Here is a 17,483-nt window from a genome sequence, read left to right on the forward strand (position 1 = left end):
TTTACTCACTTTGGCCATGTCCAGATGAGTGAGCACATGCCTGTTGCAGCATCTCAAAGTAGGTTGAGATGCCGCAGGAGGCACACTGGGAACAAAAAAACGTTCCCCACACTGCATATTTACAGTGTGGACTCTAAATTTGATACCAGAAAATCCCTATATAAAAAACGTTGAAAAAAGTGGTGCAGGGCGCACTCCTGGAGCATGCCCTGATTCAACCAGAGGCTGAATCCTCCAGAGAGATGCTCTAGCACAGGAGTAGGCAATGTTTTTTGGCCAAAGTGCCGAAACCCCCACAATGCCTACCTTGGAAAGTGCCTGAGTGCCAGCATGCCAAAAAACAAAATGAGGGCAGGGGGTACATGGCAGGATGCCCTGCTTGTGCCCCTGCCCTGCTCATATCCCTTGCTTCCCACCCAAAGTCCCTGCCCCCCAGCCCTGCTTGTGCCTCTGGCCCCCAGCCCAGGCTCTGTGGCTATCAGCAGCTACCCAGAACCTGGGCCAGCTGCAAACATCTGCTGCCTCTCCGCCCCTGGCCCCAGCCCCAGCTGCCTCCCAGCCAGCCCCAGACCTGGCCCCGGGCTCTGGGGAGGCAGCAGATACAGTGTTGGAACCCGGCACGGCAGGGCACAGCAGGGGATGCAGAAAGCTGCCTGCTGCTCTGAGCTCCCCGCTGCCCTGGCCACACTTCCCCTGCAGGTGGGGGCAGCAGCGAGGGGCACAACCCAGCATGCTGTCCATGCTGCTCCCATGTACACTGGGGAAGTGTGACCTGGGCAGCATGGAGCTTGTAGCAGCGAGCAGCTTCTCTGTATCGTCCCTCTGTGCACTGCTACCTTGGGTCGCACACGCTGTGCTCCTGGCCCTGCTGCCCTCCCCTGGGCCCTCTGGAGCAGTGTGTGCAACCTGGAGCAGCAGCGCACAGAGGGGCCACACAGGGAAGCTGCCTGCTGCTGCAAGCTCGGTGCTGCCTGTTGGGGCCGGGGTGGGGAGGCAGCAGCTGTTTGTAGCATCCTGGCTGCAGCTGGCCCAGGTTCTGGGTAGCTGCTGGTAACCATAGAGCCCAGGCTGCACCCAGCAGGGCTTGCAGCATCCCAGCTGCTTGCTGGGAGCAGCCCAGGCTCCCGGCTGGCAGCAGCTACCCAGGGAAAATGGCCTCGCATGCCATGCTCAGCACGCATGCCGGGGGCTGCTAACCCTTGCTCTAGCACCTGGCCAGAGTGTCTCTATGCCTGCTGTGTGTCCTTGCTGCTCCAGCATGCTGCCTCAGTGTGCTGGAGCAAATGGGAGCAGGGCAAGGCTGCAGCCGTGGATCGGACCCAGGCTCTGTCCCCGGTAAGTAGGGATGTGTGGGTGAGGAAGACTGTGGGTGTGGGGGGAATGGGTAGGGGTATAGGGGCTATGTGGGAGGGGTGGGCCCCCCACTTATCCCTGCACACAGTGCCCAGCTCCTCCTCTGCAGCAGCAGCAGCAATGGGCTGTTGGGGCTCTCATGGCCAACACCTGGAAGAGACCCGTGGTGGCTGCAAGTGGCACATGGTGCCAGCCCAACCCACTGGCACACACCCTCGGGTAGGACTGGGCTGGCTCTTGCTGTCATCCAGGCTCCAGGCACCACATGAAAGAGCTGTGCACCCTCAGGGTGGGCCAGGCCAAGCCAGGTCCTGCCTCCATGGAGCCAGCCCAGCGGCGCGTGGGACACATGGAGGCAGGACCTGGCCCAGGCCGAGGGTGTGTGGCTCTTGCTTGCAGTGCTGGGAGGCTGGGTGACAGCAAGAACTGACCCAGTCCTCCCTGATGGTGCACACCAGTGGGCTTGGCCAGCACTATGTGCCATGTGCAGCCACTGGGGGTCCCTCCCAGAAGTTGGCCATGAGTGCCCTGATGGCCTGCTGCTGCTGCTGCTGTGGGGGAACTGTGCACAGTGCAGGGGTTGGGCAGGGGATCCACCCTTCCCCCACAGTCCCCCTCACAGCCCCCCCCACCCACAAACCCACCAAAACCTCCACCCACAAACCCCTGCACAAGCCCCACACCAGTCCCAAAAATCCTACACCCACCCCTATACACCCCCCACCCACCCCCCACACTCCTCCCTTCAAGCCTCCCCAAGCAACTGCCACACTTCAGCCCTGTCCTGTGCCCACACCAGTGCTGGGATATGTGGCTCCAGCTGGGGGTGGGGGGCTCCTGGTCCCAGGAACCACTTGGAGGGTGTGATGGGCTGGGAATAGGGGTGGAAGTGGCAGCAGGGCTGTGTGTGTATGTGAGAGAGAGAGACAGAGAGAGAGAGAGATGGAGGTTGGGGATGGGGGAGTGCTCCAGGTAGGAGAGGCTGCCAGAGCTGGGCTTAGAGCTCCCCCCTAGAGCCTGTACAGGGGAAGGACAGCTTAGAATGGAAGGGGCTTGCCCAGCCCAGTCCCTGAGGCCCAATTGAAGGCTTCCCAGGAACAGTATGGGGATTGCTGGTGCCTGGGCACAGGTGCAGGGAGCAGAACTGTAAGGGCTGGCACTGCTCAGAGACACAAAGCAGCAGGTGGGACAGCTGCAGCTAGACTCATGAACTGGTGCCGGGACAGAGCTGCTGCCAGGAGGGAGCTAGTGGGTGCAGGCAGGGGCTGCAGATCAGAAGTGAGGAGCACTGGTGGGGCAGTGGGTTGGGAGTGAGGGACAAGGGCATGGGCAGGGGGAGGGCACTGACACCCCAGTGCTGCTTAGTGTCCAACATCCTGGTGAGCAAAGGGGGCAAGGGCAGCTCTGATTTTTCTATGATAAAAAGACCAAAAGCAAATGCCAAAGTGTATAGATACTTAGAATTCATTATATTATGACGATAGAGGCACTGGTAGGCTTCAAGATTGCTTTAAAATTGTAAATATATCAATAAAACATTGCCTGACTAATCTGTCTATAGTGGCATTTCATTTTAATCACGGAAGAACATGGATTTCGGATATTTTAATGAGAGAATGGGGGGGGGGGTAATCAGAGAATTTGCAATTTTTAGATGGGCAACACCAGGATCCCTGCTGGTAAGGCTAGTGGTGGGAACCAGGCAGAGGAGCCTGTCCAGGGCCAGCACCAGGGACTTAAGTGGAAGGCAGATGAGGTAGCTGACCTTCTGGCCATTTGGGGCCAGGAGGACAGGCTTTGACAGTTCAAAGTGGGCCACTGCAACGAGCACATCTCCCAGGTGATAACTGTCCAGATGGCAGAGTCGGGGCACCAAAATACATGACAGCAGTGCTGCACAAAGGCCAGCTGTGCAGCCACAGACCACTGGTAGCTGGCCCAGAGGTGCAGGAGGCTCTGCTACAGAAGACTGTGCCCATACCACAGCCCAGGTGCCCATGTGGTTCCCATCTGGGTCTGGCAGGCATGAAGCCATGGGGCCGCAGGTGCAAGGGGGTGGATGCTGTTGCAGGTGGGAGCAGGTCATAGCCAGGCAGCAGCCCCGACTGCCAGACTGCTGCAGTGGATAGAGGGTGCTGAGGCCACTAGGTTAGGGCTGCATCAGCAGTCCAGCTGGCACAAAGAGCTAGTATCCCCAGATACCAACTGGCTGGGCCTCAGAAACTCCTTGAACTGCTCTCCAGGGGAGCTTTTTATACTGCTGGGGACAGCACAGGTGTCGGCCCCAGCCTCTAGCTCCCCCGGCTGAAGTTCCAGGAGGAGCTGGGCAGGGGCATTTGCCCCAAGTGGTACAATTTTCCCCACACCAAAATGCATGTTCAGGCATGTGTGCTGAGGCACAAAACCCCAGCACAAATTTGTGCCGCTATTTGAGCTGCTGCAAGCACACGTGCCTGCATGTGTGAACATGCCCTTTGAGTCCATGCCATGCTACTGATAATCCTGCAAAGGCAAGGGACAACATCAGGAGAGGATTGGAAGGACAAAATAAATAAGGATGACAGAGTTTTGCATTCTCCTTTCACACATTCTGCTCCTACTGAAGCCTACTGAACTAAATATATGCCTCGTAATGCACATTTTAGCCCATGTGCTTTGTCAGCGTTTAGTGCTTCCTGTTCCATTTAAAAAGATACACTACAATATTTATGAATAATTGGTATAACTTTTATTATGCACAGACACTAGGATGACATGACATTGTGGTTATCAAAACTGTACAACTAAGCATTTCTAAAAGTCTTCTGAAATACTGAACATAGAATTGAATACGAAAGGGGTGTTCAAACTGGCCACAGGAATTAATGGGTTCATTTCTCCCATTGGTTGATTGAAAAAAAATCTGGATAAGGTTTGGTTAATGTTTTTTTTCAGTTTTTAAGTATTAAAAGTGATGGGTTTTGGAACCGGTAGGAACATGATAGCTAAAAGTCAACTGGTTTCATGAACACCCCCATGTTTGACTAAAAAAAACAGAGCAGAATAGTCACCTCACAGAAAGTGCTGGTGGCAAAACCAGCAGTACACTCTTTTTGTGAAGCATGAGGTAGATATACATTACAGAAGGGTTGGTACATACATTACACAAAACAAAAGGAAAAAATAATTTTACAATCATCATCATCATCATCTCGAGACCTTTTGCAAAGCCCTCCTCCATCTGGCAAATGCTACAGAAATAGCCCAACACAGAAAGTTCTGACTTCTTCAAACAGTAACACAACAGCTGTCCAACACCAAAAACTGTAACAATTAAAGCTAGTGATTAGATAATGTATAAAACACAGAAGCAGCCTACTTTTAAGTATTTCAATAATAGCGTTTGCAGTTAGAAACCGTCTGTTAAAGCCCAATCCTGCCATCCTCCCATACAAGGAGTCCCTTTGGATTCAACTGGTTTACTTGGAAATTCACCTCTATGCATAGGTCCAATAGCAACTGTGTCCATTATAAGCCCCAATTTTGAAGGCCTAATGAGTGTAAGTGGCACAAAAGTCTTGAGCTGGTCCTTGGCACAAGGTAGATGTATAACCCTGTTGAGTAAGGATGGTAGGATCAGGTGCATGATGAACATAAGAATCAGTGGCTTTGCAGTTAAACATTCAAATGCTATGCAACACCAAATACATTTAAGGAAAATTTTAGTTAATACAAATGGTTGTTATAAAAGTAGAGCTTACATTTGTAGCTGTATTCTGAATTGCAACAGTCTGAACAGTTGCTGCAAGGTACTGTACATTCTTATAATAAAGCTATTAACTGGGAAAACCCCAGGATTTTATTTTTTTGCTTGTTTTTGTTTTATTTTGGGGTTTTTTTTGTTTTTATTTTGGTTATAGAAATGGCTGTTCAGTCCTCTAAAACTACCTGTGGAAACTTTTCATTAGCTCAGATTGCTCAACATAGTCTTAATTAAACATTAAGTACAAAATCTGTCCATTAATTTAAACTGCATCTTGAATACAAGTCTAAAAAAAAAAATCAGCTACTCATTTTTATACATTGCGGTTTTTTAGTTTGTCAGTCTAAAATATAAATCTGTAAATTATTTTAAAATTAGAGTAAATTATTGATAAAGTCATTGATAATGCAGCATGTTTCTTTCTCAGAAATATACAATTAGCTATCTTACACAAAGGGGTTTTAAACCTGTCCATCCCAACAACAGAATTTTCTAATACTTCCTATGAGACTCTCTACTTTCTTTAAAAAGTCTGAGAAGGAAAGGATTAAAACAGGAAAAAGAATTTACAAAAATGTAAAATTCACAGTAACTGAAATAAAACGTTTCATATAGAGTAACATACTTTTATCTAAAACATTTAAATATATCTTTATACACAAATTTAATGTAGTAAAATATAGCTATGATTGACTTAAAGACTCTTGTCTTCTTTGAAGACATCTTTAAAGATTTTACATATAGAATATGCTTACACAATACATTCTGCTGAAGATTAGGCAAAGCGCATTATTTGCAAACACACAGGTAGCATATTTGTTCTCCTGACACCTCAGAAGAAAACCAATCCTGCAAACACTCTACACATGAGTCACTTTAGTCAGATAAATAAAGGTCCGGTTGAACTCCAAAGGACTCCTCCAAAGGACTTGATATTGCAAAACCTTTTTGCATATATGTAACATCACACCCAGGCCAAGACCACCCATACCACGTAAAGATAAGCACATGCTTAAGTCTTTGAAGTGGTCCATGTGCACACAGAGGCTCATGGGCAAAAGAGTTTGCAGGATCAGGGCCAAATGTGTTTAAAAAAAAGTTAAGGACAAAATTTTGCTATCGGATCCTGAGCGTTTCTCTCTATTGCACATTTTGTACTTATTCTACAGGATGACCATTCATTGGCACATGAATTGTATACAAGGCATAAGTGTAGACTTAGCAATAGAAACCTGGTACCTGCAGTAGCATCCTACTCTCCTACTGACAGACACCAGTAGCCCCCACTGAAGTTAGTGGCAGTTACTCATATCCTCCGAAAGGAGGATAGCATTCAATTTTTTATCTGTGGAGGAATCAGTAGAACATATGACAGTTGCAAATGACACCATATTTGTCAAAGAATTTCACATTAAATCTTTCTTTTAATCTGGCATCTATTTTAAGGCTAGGGTATGGCAATGACACTAAAAACACACTGTGAAAATTAGTACCTGTTTGTCCTTTTCACATTCCAGTGCTACTTTGGGAATATCCAATTGCAATGTTCATATTACTAATTAGCAGTTTGACACAAACCACTGTGGACTGTCATCTTAAAAAAGTAGTTTTGTTTGTATGCATGTACACAAAGAGTTGGCTCAAATGTGTTCTTTGTGTGTTCAAAACAATCAGTGGTGTTAATGGAAATGTGAGCCAAAAAGAATACAGAACCTAGCCTCTTATTTTTTTATACGCTTTTATGTAAATAAATCTTGAAATGTATAACACCTAAAAAGCCAGTTATAAATATTTAAAAACATTTTCATGGGTAGAGTGGGACACACTGAGATTAATTTTCCCAATCTAAAAAATAGCCATGCTAGGTTAAGAAAGATCCTGTATACTTTAGTATACAGACAGTTGCTTTAAGACATTGCACATACACACACATTTACATTAGTGCATTAGGACATTATTTTTCTTTAGTATTTGTATGTGTGTGTATGGATAGAATGGATAAAAAAAATTGTAGACCGGTTTGGCCCAGCGAACAAGAAAGGGAATGTTGCTTTAGGGTGTATTAGAAAAGTAACACATATTAAACAAACACCTGAAACACAAACCTGAAGCTGCACATACGGCATGAAAGCGGTTAATAGGCTGTAGCATGTCAAGCTCAGCAAAATGAGAGGCTGCTTGGAAGTGGATAAATGTAGCTGAAGTAATAAAATGTTTTAACCAAACAGATCTGAGCTTGAAACTTTCTTGTCCTGACCTAAAATCTCCTTTCTCCTCCTATTGTTGAAATCCCTTTGAAAACACCTTGTGTCAGTGAGAAGGTTTAGGAATTCAAACTTTTTATTTTTTTTTTTATTTTTTATTTTTTTATAGACAAAGCAGCATTTTTCAAACTGGCATGTATTTCACATTGAGAGCCTGCAGACGCTTTTAACAGGCTGCAGTACTGTAAAACTAGTAGCTTTGTCACATGTAGCATAATGTGTTGTAGAAAGGTCCAAAGACTCTATTTATCCAGAAAATCAGGTGATTTTCTTCTATAGAGAAATCCCTCCTAATTTTTCAAAAGAAACCAAATTAATCCTTTCAATGTTGGAAAGCTAGTGTCAACAAACAGTTCCTTTGAACCTCTGCCCTCCTATGCTGCCCCTTGGCCTTCTACTCCCCCTGGGTTAGGCTGTACTGCTGCTGGAACAGGGGGTGCTTTGTGTGCTGCCAATACTATGTGCTGCACTGCTGTTTTCAGAGGCTGGTGGGGATGTGGGGACCTGCTGTCTTCCTGCCGTTTCTCCTGAGAGGAAAAGAAAAGGAAAGTGAAAATGTTACACGTTACAGGAAAGAAATCTCTTCCTCCCAACCCCTGATCTTGTCATCCATAAAAGCTATGCACTGGGTAATAGATTTTAAACAGAACTGCTGTTAAAATGTTACTTGACTTCGGCATCATTTAGTATTTGCATAAAAACCCCTTTATTGCTGTTTTCTTAATGATATTAAAACCAGCTGCTGATGATCTTAGATAGGAAAGCTGTGCATCTTCCACTGTCAAATGTCCATCCAACCACCCTCAGTTACATAGTTCAGATTAGGCTCAGACTTCAGATTTTGAAGCTCTGCAGTTAGATGGAAACGTGGCAGTGTAATGTAGATAATTCTGCTTTGATGCCAGCTTGTAGAGCAGACTACTTCATAAAACCAGCAAGCTGAGGCTGAAGACAACACTCCTCGGTCAGCAGGATGCCACCTACTGCATGCCACAACCACAATTTTCTCAGAGCAGGGAAACAGCAGTCTCTCCAACAATGCTGAATTGATTTACACATCCCAGTTGGATTACCATATAGGAAGATAACAGAAAATTTTACAGTTACTATGGGATGTGCCCTAGTTTCAGCGAGAATACTGGAAGGTCAAGTTGCCATTTTTGCTCACGCTGTATAGCCAAGCTTACCCCACCCTTATTATTTGTATAGCAAAGCCAAGTCCTCAAAATGCCAGATTTATGGATGCTAGTTCAACCTTAATTCTGTCTGCTCCTTGTATGTCCATTCTGTGCACCGTACTGAGGTGGGAACCTGCAGAAAGAAATAGTGTGTGACCCATATAATTAAAGACAGCATCATAAGGCCTCTGCAGAATGCAGCCAAATTAAGATTGCACAAAAAATCATAAATCTGGCATTTCCCGATTGGATGTTATTGCCTAGGGGTTTTTTTCCCTTAAAGAAACATTTCATTATATGCAACTGTAGGTGCCATCTGCCCTACCCCTGCCGTCATCACCAGGTTATGAGGCATGACTCCTCAACGCTGCAGCATACAGGCTACTGCTATTTAAGCTACAGAATTAACAATGTTCCCAAAAGAAAGAAAATTGCTTTCTGCTGCAGAGAGAGGAAGAAAGCTGGCTTTCTGAAGCCAGTGTCCAGGTGTTGAGGCTAGATGAGGGGAAGGCAGTGCTGGGCAGAATTACAGGTTGGCCTCCTAAAGTGCCACCTGTCAATCACCCACATGCTTGGGGCTGTGTGGAACCCCTGTGCACCCCCTCCCCAGCCTCCAAGAGCTCCTCCTCCAAGGGCACAGAAGGACTGGTGGGGACGTGCTGAATCTAGAGATTTACATGGTGTAGGCCCAGCAGTTCCCTCCTATCCCTTGCAGCATATACCACAGCTGGCTTTGAACAGAGATTTTGACAGGCTGCCAACATTTCCCCGTGGCTTTACAAAGCAGGGAAAGGAAGTGACAACAAATCTACATGGACCGTAGCCAGATGAAACAACAGTACTTCGCTAAGTGATGGCAATTACCCCTCCTGAGTATCAAAGTCCTCTGCTGCAAGAACAGAGAGGTATGAGAGCTTCTATGAAGGACATGGTAAGCAACCTAACCCAGGGGGGTACTACCAGCTTATGCTATAATTGCTGCTCTATGCCCATCTAATGCCAAACAGGCAAAGAATGCATAGTTTTTCCCTTCCTCCCAGTGTTTTCAAACGAACCCCCCCTCCCACTTCCCAAATAAAAACCTGACACGAAAACCATTTTTTGCTACTGAAGGCAGTGAGTTTGCATTGCTTTAACAAAGGTCAGTTTGTCCCATGGTTTCAACAACAAATAGGGTACTTACATTTAAGAATGCAATACTGTTCTTATTCTTCATTAAGACAAAGAAATTCATAGTAATTTTAAAAAAATCCAAGACCTGCAGGACCTCCACTATGTTATCACAATCAGAATCTGACCTTGAATTTCTAAGAAAGATGCACTGCAATCCTATCTGTTTTTAGAAAAGGCTTTGTATAAAAAGCAGAGTAAATTGCATCAGTGTCATTCTGTTTGTGATATCTTGTTGTAAGCTTTTCATAAGCCTTATTTGGACACTTTCTTGCTCATTATAACATGTTCTGTCATCCAGCAGTTTGTGCATGTGCCTCCCTTCCTGTCATGTTAAAAACATATCTATAAGTCCATGATAAACTCCCTTTCATTAAAAAGACAACCTTGGAGAAAGCTGTAACCATCCAAACACAGGAACTGCAGTTAGTTCCATTCCCTTAGTGGGGCCCCTTAACATCTCTGCCAAGAAAGCAGTTCTGCAAAATGCAGAACTGGGCCATATTCCCTGCTGCTAGATCTTATTACAGTTTTACTGTCACCCATTTTACAAACCACACGTTACACATAGTTTTGCATCAGCCACAGCATATCAATATAATCTGCATATATTTTACTGCAAGTTACTTAATAAATGGAATACCTTCTCTCACTAGGGAAAAAATGACAAATGCTGCTGCCACAATCTCTCCAGAGCCAAAAATCACACTATTATTCCCTCCCCTCCCCAATTCTAGAAAACGCCTCATCTGCTTTCCACTTTGGGGGATATAGCACTTTGCCTCAGTGGCAAGCTTCTTCTCTCATTTCAGTTCCTCTTTGGCTCCCCATTTCTCAAGGAGAAATGGCAGTCCTCTGGTACACAAACAGATAATCATATGTCAAAGAGAAACCAGTAGAATATCTTATCCCTGTCAATGGAAGCATCCAGGTCTCCATGAGAATATGAACAGAACCCACAAATATACGGTATCTGGACTAGCAGAGCGCCTCTATTTTATTTTCTTAACCCCTTGATAAATTGAAATAAAAACATGTATAAAAATAATTTATAAATAGGAGGCAAGTAACCATAGGGTAAAATGTGCTTAATACAACAGCCTTTAGCGCTGACCTTATGTACACAGCTTCATATTTCTAATGTTTGTGCACCACAGCTATTCCAAATGGACATCTCCCATCTATTGACAGTAAACAAGCTTTTTACCCATCTGAATGCAACAACATGTACTTTATTATTCACACTTAGGAAGACTGCCAGTAGTACTCCCTGTCCAGGAAGTCTGAATGTTTGCTTTTCTATCTCCATTTGCCAAATATAATTGGTTGCAATGTCAGTTTTAATCAGATACCATTAAAAAAAAACAAAAAAACCCCCCAAAACCCCAAAAAAACAGAAGGGTGCCTTTTCAACTTCCACAGTTTTGGAAAAAAATATCCTATTAGCTTGAAGTACTGTCCAGAGAAGAACAAAAATAATACTTTCTAAAAGGATTAGATGGCTGATGTGTATACAACACATAATGCTGGGTTTTAAACTGTTTGGTTTAAGTTTAGCAAAGTCTAATAAGTTATCAAGATGCTCCATGTCCTTTGTATTTAAGCCTTAAATATGATGGTTTATTCACTTGGAGAATTTTTTTTTTTTTTTTTTTTTTTTAAACAGGGGAGGATATTTTCATAGTCTACAGCACACAGGAAGCATTTCAAGATTTTTTACCTCTCCTTATGAGACTCAGGTAAAAACTATTTGATACTCCTAGATCTGTTTACTCCCTTTATCCTTGGATCCTTGCCAGATGGATGTCATGCTATAGTGGAAAGCTGGATCAAGTTCTTTAGCAGATTGGAAAAATAGGCTAAAATAGAGAGCCTTTAGCTGAGAAGCAGATTGGATCTCCTCTCAGTGCCCAGACTGGCAACTTTACCTCTTCTTCCAAAACACTGGGCACTCCATGTCAAGCTGAACCCATATTCTGCAATAAAGTCCCTATTTTGTTTGGGTTTCTGGTGGAAATTTTGCAGCAATTTCAGCCCATTTTTTAAAAGTGTATGGGTTTTTGTTGCTTTAAATAACGAAAACAAATGCATACAACCAGTGACAGCACTTCTGTGTTATTTTAATGTTAAATTCCATCTAGTTTATGCTATCTCTTCATTTGAAATTATCTTTTGGGTCTAGAGTTAACAACTCCTTAAGATGAATGTGTAGACAAAGCCTTACATGAACAAAGTCTCAATTATGATTTGCACACTTATTTTTTTCCTATCTAAAATGCTTTCAGAAAATCTTATAGCCTTCCATTGAAGAATGTCAGAACTCTACTTAAGGGCTTGTGCTATCAAGGCAGTTCCTAGCAGTTTAACTCCACTTTGTGGGTACAAACGACTACAAGGGGGAAAAATGTGAACAGAGAGAGGGGACCCTTTGACCTTATTTTTCAATATCAGATTTTTAAGTTTCTGATTCCATGAATTGTAGCATCTGCTTCCTTTCTTTTCTTCCCACTTATTCTTTCTTCTTACACTTTCCATTATTTTTCCTCAATGCTTGAGAGAGAAAATAGAACAGCTGCCCCGCTTTCTAGCTGCATATGGTAAGTATGACTGATGTAGTTTTTTACTGTACTTAATTTAATGGAATTAGTCCAAATCCCATTTTTTGAGGGATTTATTATGTCAGCTTCCCAATGTCCCTTGACTATTGTATTTCTGGACTCTTGTGTCATTGCTGCTATTTTTTAATACAATAAAGTTAACATACTTGACATTTGGAATGCAACACATGCATATATGGATGATTCTGTACATTAAGGGAGATTCAACATCCACCAGTACAGCAGCTTTGAGTACACAGGGCCACATTCTGGGCCATACACACTCCTATGGCATTTAGAAGCTGTGAGGAATTTACAGCAGGCAAGGAAAGAATTTCTGTGGCCTAGGAGCAGTGTAAGACTGACCTAAAAGTTTGTATATTCTGTCCCCATGTGTATTTTGTTACAGGCCTGTAGCTCAGGACAAAGAGTGCTATAAAGATTCTAGGCTCTGCAGCAACCTACATGCAAATGAGGCAAGTCTACCATACAACAGCCTCTGGACTGGCTAACCTCATGTCTGATGCACTACCAGCTCCTGTAGAAGTGAAGAAACCAGATAAAGCAACTGAAAAGCCTGGTGACTGAAAACCTCTTGTGTTTCCCCCTTCTCCTGCTGGGATACTTCTCTATTAATCTGGCTTTCTTGGAAGACGCCACAGGATGGGAGTACTCAAAGACTGTTTTATTTCAACTAAAGCTAAAACTATTAGATTTTGTTAAACCAATGCAAGCTTTTATTTGAACACACTTAAATGAGCTAAGTGATTTCTATTAAATGTAATTTTGTAAAATCAAGAATTTTTTTAGTTAAACCAGTGAAAATTGCATGCATAGATCAAGCCCAGGAAACATTCTGAACTGCATCTGTAGTCAGAAAAGTTTATGTAAATATGGCACTCTGATTCACTGGATCTACTCATTACGGCTTTAATAAGAGTCACATCTGCCTAAGCTTAGTAACTAAAATGATTTAATGCATTCTATTTTAGTTGACTTATTAACAGAGTTCTTAACTATATACCAATCACAGAATCATTACTGGCCATGGCACGAGTCACAAAACAACTTAATGCAATTCCAAGATACCACATAACTTTTCAGGTTCAGCAATGGAAGAACTTTTGATTTATAACCCATAAACCCATAGCAAAGCAAATGATATCTCCTGCTAGGCAGAGAGATCTAGATATATGCCAGTCACCTTAAGTCTGCTGTGGAGAATTGCTGGAAAACAGCTTAGGGAGGACATGGACATTAATGAAGAATACTGAGACTCAGTTCCTAAGCCTGAGGGCACAGACAGAAGTGCAGCTCTCTGCTATAACAGAACCTTTTGTAGGAAGCGTTCTGAGTTACAACAATTCCCCAGACCAAACAGAAATTCACTGTTGATTCCAGAGGGGAGGGGAATCTAGCAGCTGGCTGTGAGCCTGCAGCTGGTTTGCAACAGCCCCCTCCTTCCCGCCAGCTTTCTGCCAGCCACTGCTGGTTTCAGAATGGGAGGGAGGAAAGGGAGCAGAGGGAGCCTGTTCTAGGGTTTCCCAGACAGCCTTGGAGGGTAGGGTGGGTGAATTGGAGCCCTCACACCTTGGGGGGGGGCGGGGGTCCAATACTCCCACCCCACCCTCCAGTGGGGACTGAAAAAACCCCACACTGAACTCCCCCTGCTCCCTTCCCACCACCCCATTCTGAAAACAGTGACAGGCTGGCAGGCAGTGCAGACACAAGTTACAGAAAAGGCTGTTTTGAAATGTCTTCATCTGAACACTCATACAATGAGGGTTCAGATTTTCACCCGACTGGCCATTTTTGAAGCGGTCTGCAGCTATGCACTTATGCTTGGTCACATCCATAGACTGCTTTCTGTGACCAGATTGGGCAAAAATGGGCACTTCTGGCTGTGCCCTTAGATCCTACCTTGTGACATGCTTTATAGCAGAGTAGTAGCCAACCTTTTAGGCAGGTGTGCCACAATTTAAACCCCATATCTTCCCAGAGTGCTGCTTTCATCCCCTTTGGGTGCCCGATTGGCCATTCTGCCTTCTGCTCCCTACCTGTGCTCCTTACTTGATCTGCTTGTCTACATTCTGCTCCCTGCCTCGTGCCCCCTGCCTACTCTGCTGCTCTGCTTTCTGTTTCCTACCTTAGTGTTCCATCATGTTCCCTTCCCAACCTATCATGCATCACACACAGAGGCTGCTATGCCTCACACACATGAGGAAGCCAGTGAAAAATCCTACTAACCTGTATGTGAGTAGATAAACCACAATGCTCCTGTCAGCAGTGCTCCAATCACAAATGCTGCAAAGGCGATGCCCACAACAGTCAGAGTGTCCAGGCCATAGAAAACAGCTACAAATTAAAAAAAAAAAAAAACAACATAAAAATCCAGTTCTCCCATTTTCAAGGCTGAAAAGTGATTGTAAAAATTTTCCCTGCCATTCTCACACAGATGTCTTTTACTTTTTTGTATTTAATTGGACATCACTTAGACAAACAGGATGCTATGGAACACACTGGGTGCATCTACATATGCACTTTACTGCAGAGTAGTCTAATTAGCTCTGCAATAATGGTTTATAACCCATCTACATGTGTGCCAGTATTAGAGCGCAGTAAACTAATTAACATAGCATAGTACTGTTGGGGAAACTACTATTTTACAGCATGGTACTTTACCACACTGAAATGCAAGTGTAGACACTGACTGGGGGCATAAGTTGCACCTGGTTAGCTCTGGCTCAAATTGCTGCTGTCCCAGCTGCATGTGTAGATGCTGCACCTGGGAGCAGCTGACTCTGGCTCAAACTGCTCTGGAGCTTATTCCTTCACATTAATTGCACATGTAGATGCACCCACTGAGTAAGGAAAGACTATGCACAGACTGCCAGAGGTGAGCATGAAGACTTGCTTTAGTTTATTAAACTGCTCTGTGTCACAAACCAAGATCCAGCTCAACAGAACCCCTGCTCAGAATTAAACAAACATTTGTTGTTAATTATTCTTTGTTTTAAATTAAATACCAGTTTAACTTTAATGTGGTTTTAAAAAACCTGTGATGTGTTAGTAAAAGATCCCTTGGATTCACATGTCCTGCCACTTAAGCCAACTTTCCTCCATATTCTTTGCAACTTTAGCTCTATATGTAGGTGGAGACCGGAACTGCTGTTAAGTGAAAAGCGAAGCCAACAAAAAAGTCAGCAAAAACATAAATAGAAGCAATTGTTTTTTCATATTTGGCAGTGTCTTTAATAACTGAAATTAACTCCAGATCACAAAAATAGAAAGAAAAAAAAATCAGTTGCTAGGCAAGAGGATCTTTATTAAGTACAATTTATATGATATTGTATCTGGTTCCTATATGCATTGTTCTGAATGTTAATTACCCAATTAGAGCAACCTCTAGCCTTTGTATTTTATTCCTTTTTGATCAGTAACACCTCAGTGTTGTTCTCCTACTGCATCAATTTTGGGGGGGGTAATTTTTCTTCTGTGACTAATGTCTCCCAGTAAGCACATTAAATATTGTAAGCTACTGAATAACATTTTAATAATTGGGCAGGTAATGGAAAAGAACTGAATACAGTTCCTGATTCATGCCTAGATCTGTGCTGATTGATGAGGAGACTTGAAGAAGGATAGCTAGGGAATGCACTGATTCAGCCACTGCATCTCCCAGTGCAATTTCTTTCTATCTAGCTTCCTATGAACACATCCATCACTTTCTCTCTTCCCTCCACAAGCCTTCTTCCACCCAACAAAAGCCCCTGTAGGAGGCAGGTAGCAGCATCAGTATTATCTTCTGTTCCTCAGAACAATTCTGTTGGTGCTAAATTTGTGCATTCATTTGAGTATGGTACCTTTAAGACACCAGAGCCTGCTGAAGTAGGGTTACCATACGTCTGGGCTTTCCTGGATATGTTCTCTTTTTGGTTCCTCCCTTCTTTGCATGGACAGTTTTTTAAAATATCAAATAATGCCTGGGATTTCGCTCTGCTCAACAATTAAGTTTTTCCTGGCCCTTCCTGGTTTGCCCTAGCAAGGAGCTGCTTGGGAATGGGGGGAGCAGGGAGAGGTTGATTGGAGGCAGGGGCATCACATGGTGATAGGACCAGGCCCAGAAGCTGCATGCAGGTAAGTCTGTGGGGGCAGGGGTTGGAGGGCCAGGGCTGTGGAACTGCGCGTGTGCGCGCGGAGGGGATGGTGTGTGAGGGGGCGGGTGCCTGTTGGCACTGAAGGAAGCATGGTGTCCAGGTATTGGAGCTGGAGCTGTGGCAGGACAGGGGAGGCACCTGCCCCTCCAGCAAGGAAAGGGGGCAGGGGGGCCCTTTGGGGGCAGCAGGGAGCTGCATGACTGGGCCAGCAGCACCAGGGCAAGTGCCTGGGCTCGCAGGGGCAGGGCAGCCAGGAGACACTGTAGGACTAGGGGGAACAAGGGGGTGCAGGTCAGGAGTGAAGGGCACTGGCAAGGCTGGGAGGGCAGGGGATTACAGGTCAGGAGTGAGGGGCACCAGCAGGGACCAGGGGCCTGCAGGTTGGCAGTGAGGGGTACCAGCATGGTCTGGGGAATGGGGTACTGTGCGTTGGGAGTAAGGGGCAGCAGCAGGGCTGGGGGGTATGGCTTGGGAGTGAGGGGCAGGGGCAGGGCACAGGCATATCACTGCCCCCCCCCCCATCATCATATTACCCACTCCACTCACTGATAGGTGTCCTCTTTTTTAAAACTGAAAATCTGGTAACCTTCCTGAGGTAGCTTTTCACAATGCCTTTCTGAGAATGCACAGGCAGATTTGCAATTGCAAGAGCAGCCAGGTAGCAGCTCAGAGGGGTTATCTCCTGTTTCTGCCATGGATTCCTTTCTGAACTGTTTCTTGCTGATATCTGAAGTTTAAGTGTCCATTAAACTGAGTTGTGTTTTTTACAACTGCATTATCTTCTCCTCTGAATAGGGAGTTTACTAATAAGCAAGAGTTGCAGAAAGCTTGGGGTAGGGGGCAGAAGGAAGTATAATTTACTATTTCTTGGCTATCCTGAGTGTCTTGTCTAGACCCCAGACAAGAAAAGGACTCTTTCCATTCACTTTCCCTGCTCTGTCCCCCTCCTACCTTTTCCAGCCTCACTTTCCAGTCTTCTCTTTGTGTTTTCACCTGTCTACTATCATTTTTCTTTTCCTCCC

General features: G+C 44.6%; 1 protein-coding gene and 1 long non-coding RNA gene across 8 annotated transcripts in view; one reads left to right on the forward strand and one right to left on the reverse strand.

Moving 5' to 3' along the window:
* Positions 1-4,058: 4,058 nt before the first annotated feature.
* Positions 4,059-17,483, reverse strand: part of TGFBR3 (transforming growth factor beta receptor 3) — a 192,617-nt gene continuing 179,192 nt past the window's right edge. For 5 of the 7 annotated variants that reach the window (XM_014599677.3, XM_019479036.2, XM_006275072.4 and 2 more), the window contains 3 exons: positions 14,552-14,659; positions 8,615-8,670; positions 4,059-7,886 (listed from right to left, as the gene is read on the reverse strand). In XM_014599677.3, coding sequence (XP_014455163.1) covers positions 7,734-7,886; positions 8,615-8,670; positions 14,552-14,659 — 317 coding nt within the window. In that variant the 3' untranslated portion in view covers positions 4,059-7,733. Of the gene's footprint in view, positions 7,887-8,546; positions 8,671-14,551; positions 14,660-17,483 lie in introns of all 7 variants that reach the window. The other 2 variants (XM_059728047.1, XM_006275073.4) reach the window with 2 other exon arrangements.
* Positions 9,218-13,881, forward strand: LOC109281041 (uncharacterized). Its single transcript, XR_009462377.1, has 3 exons — positions 9,218-9,468; positions 11,374-11,446; positions 12,714-13,881. It is a non-coding gene; the product is annotated as an uncharacterized LOC109281041 (long non-coding RNA).

Source organism: Alligator mississippiensis, chromosome 5 (genome assembly GCF_030867095.1).
Source record: "Alligator mississippiensis isolate rAllMis1 chromosome 5, rAllMis1, whole genome shotgun sequence".
NCBI lineage: Eukaryota > Metazoa > Chordata > Crocodylia > Alligatoridae > Alligator > Alligator mississippiensis.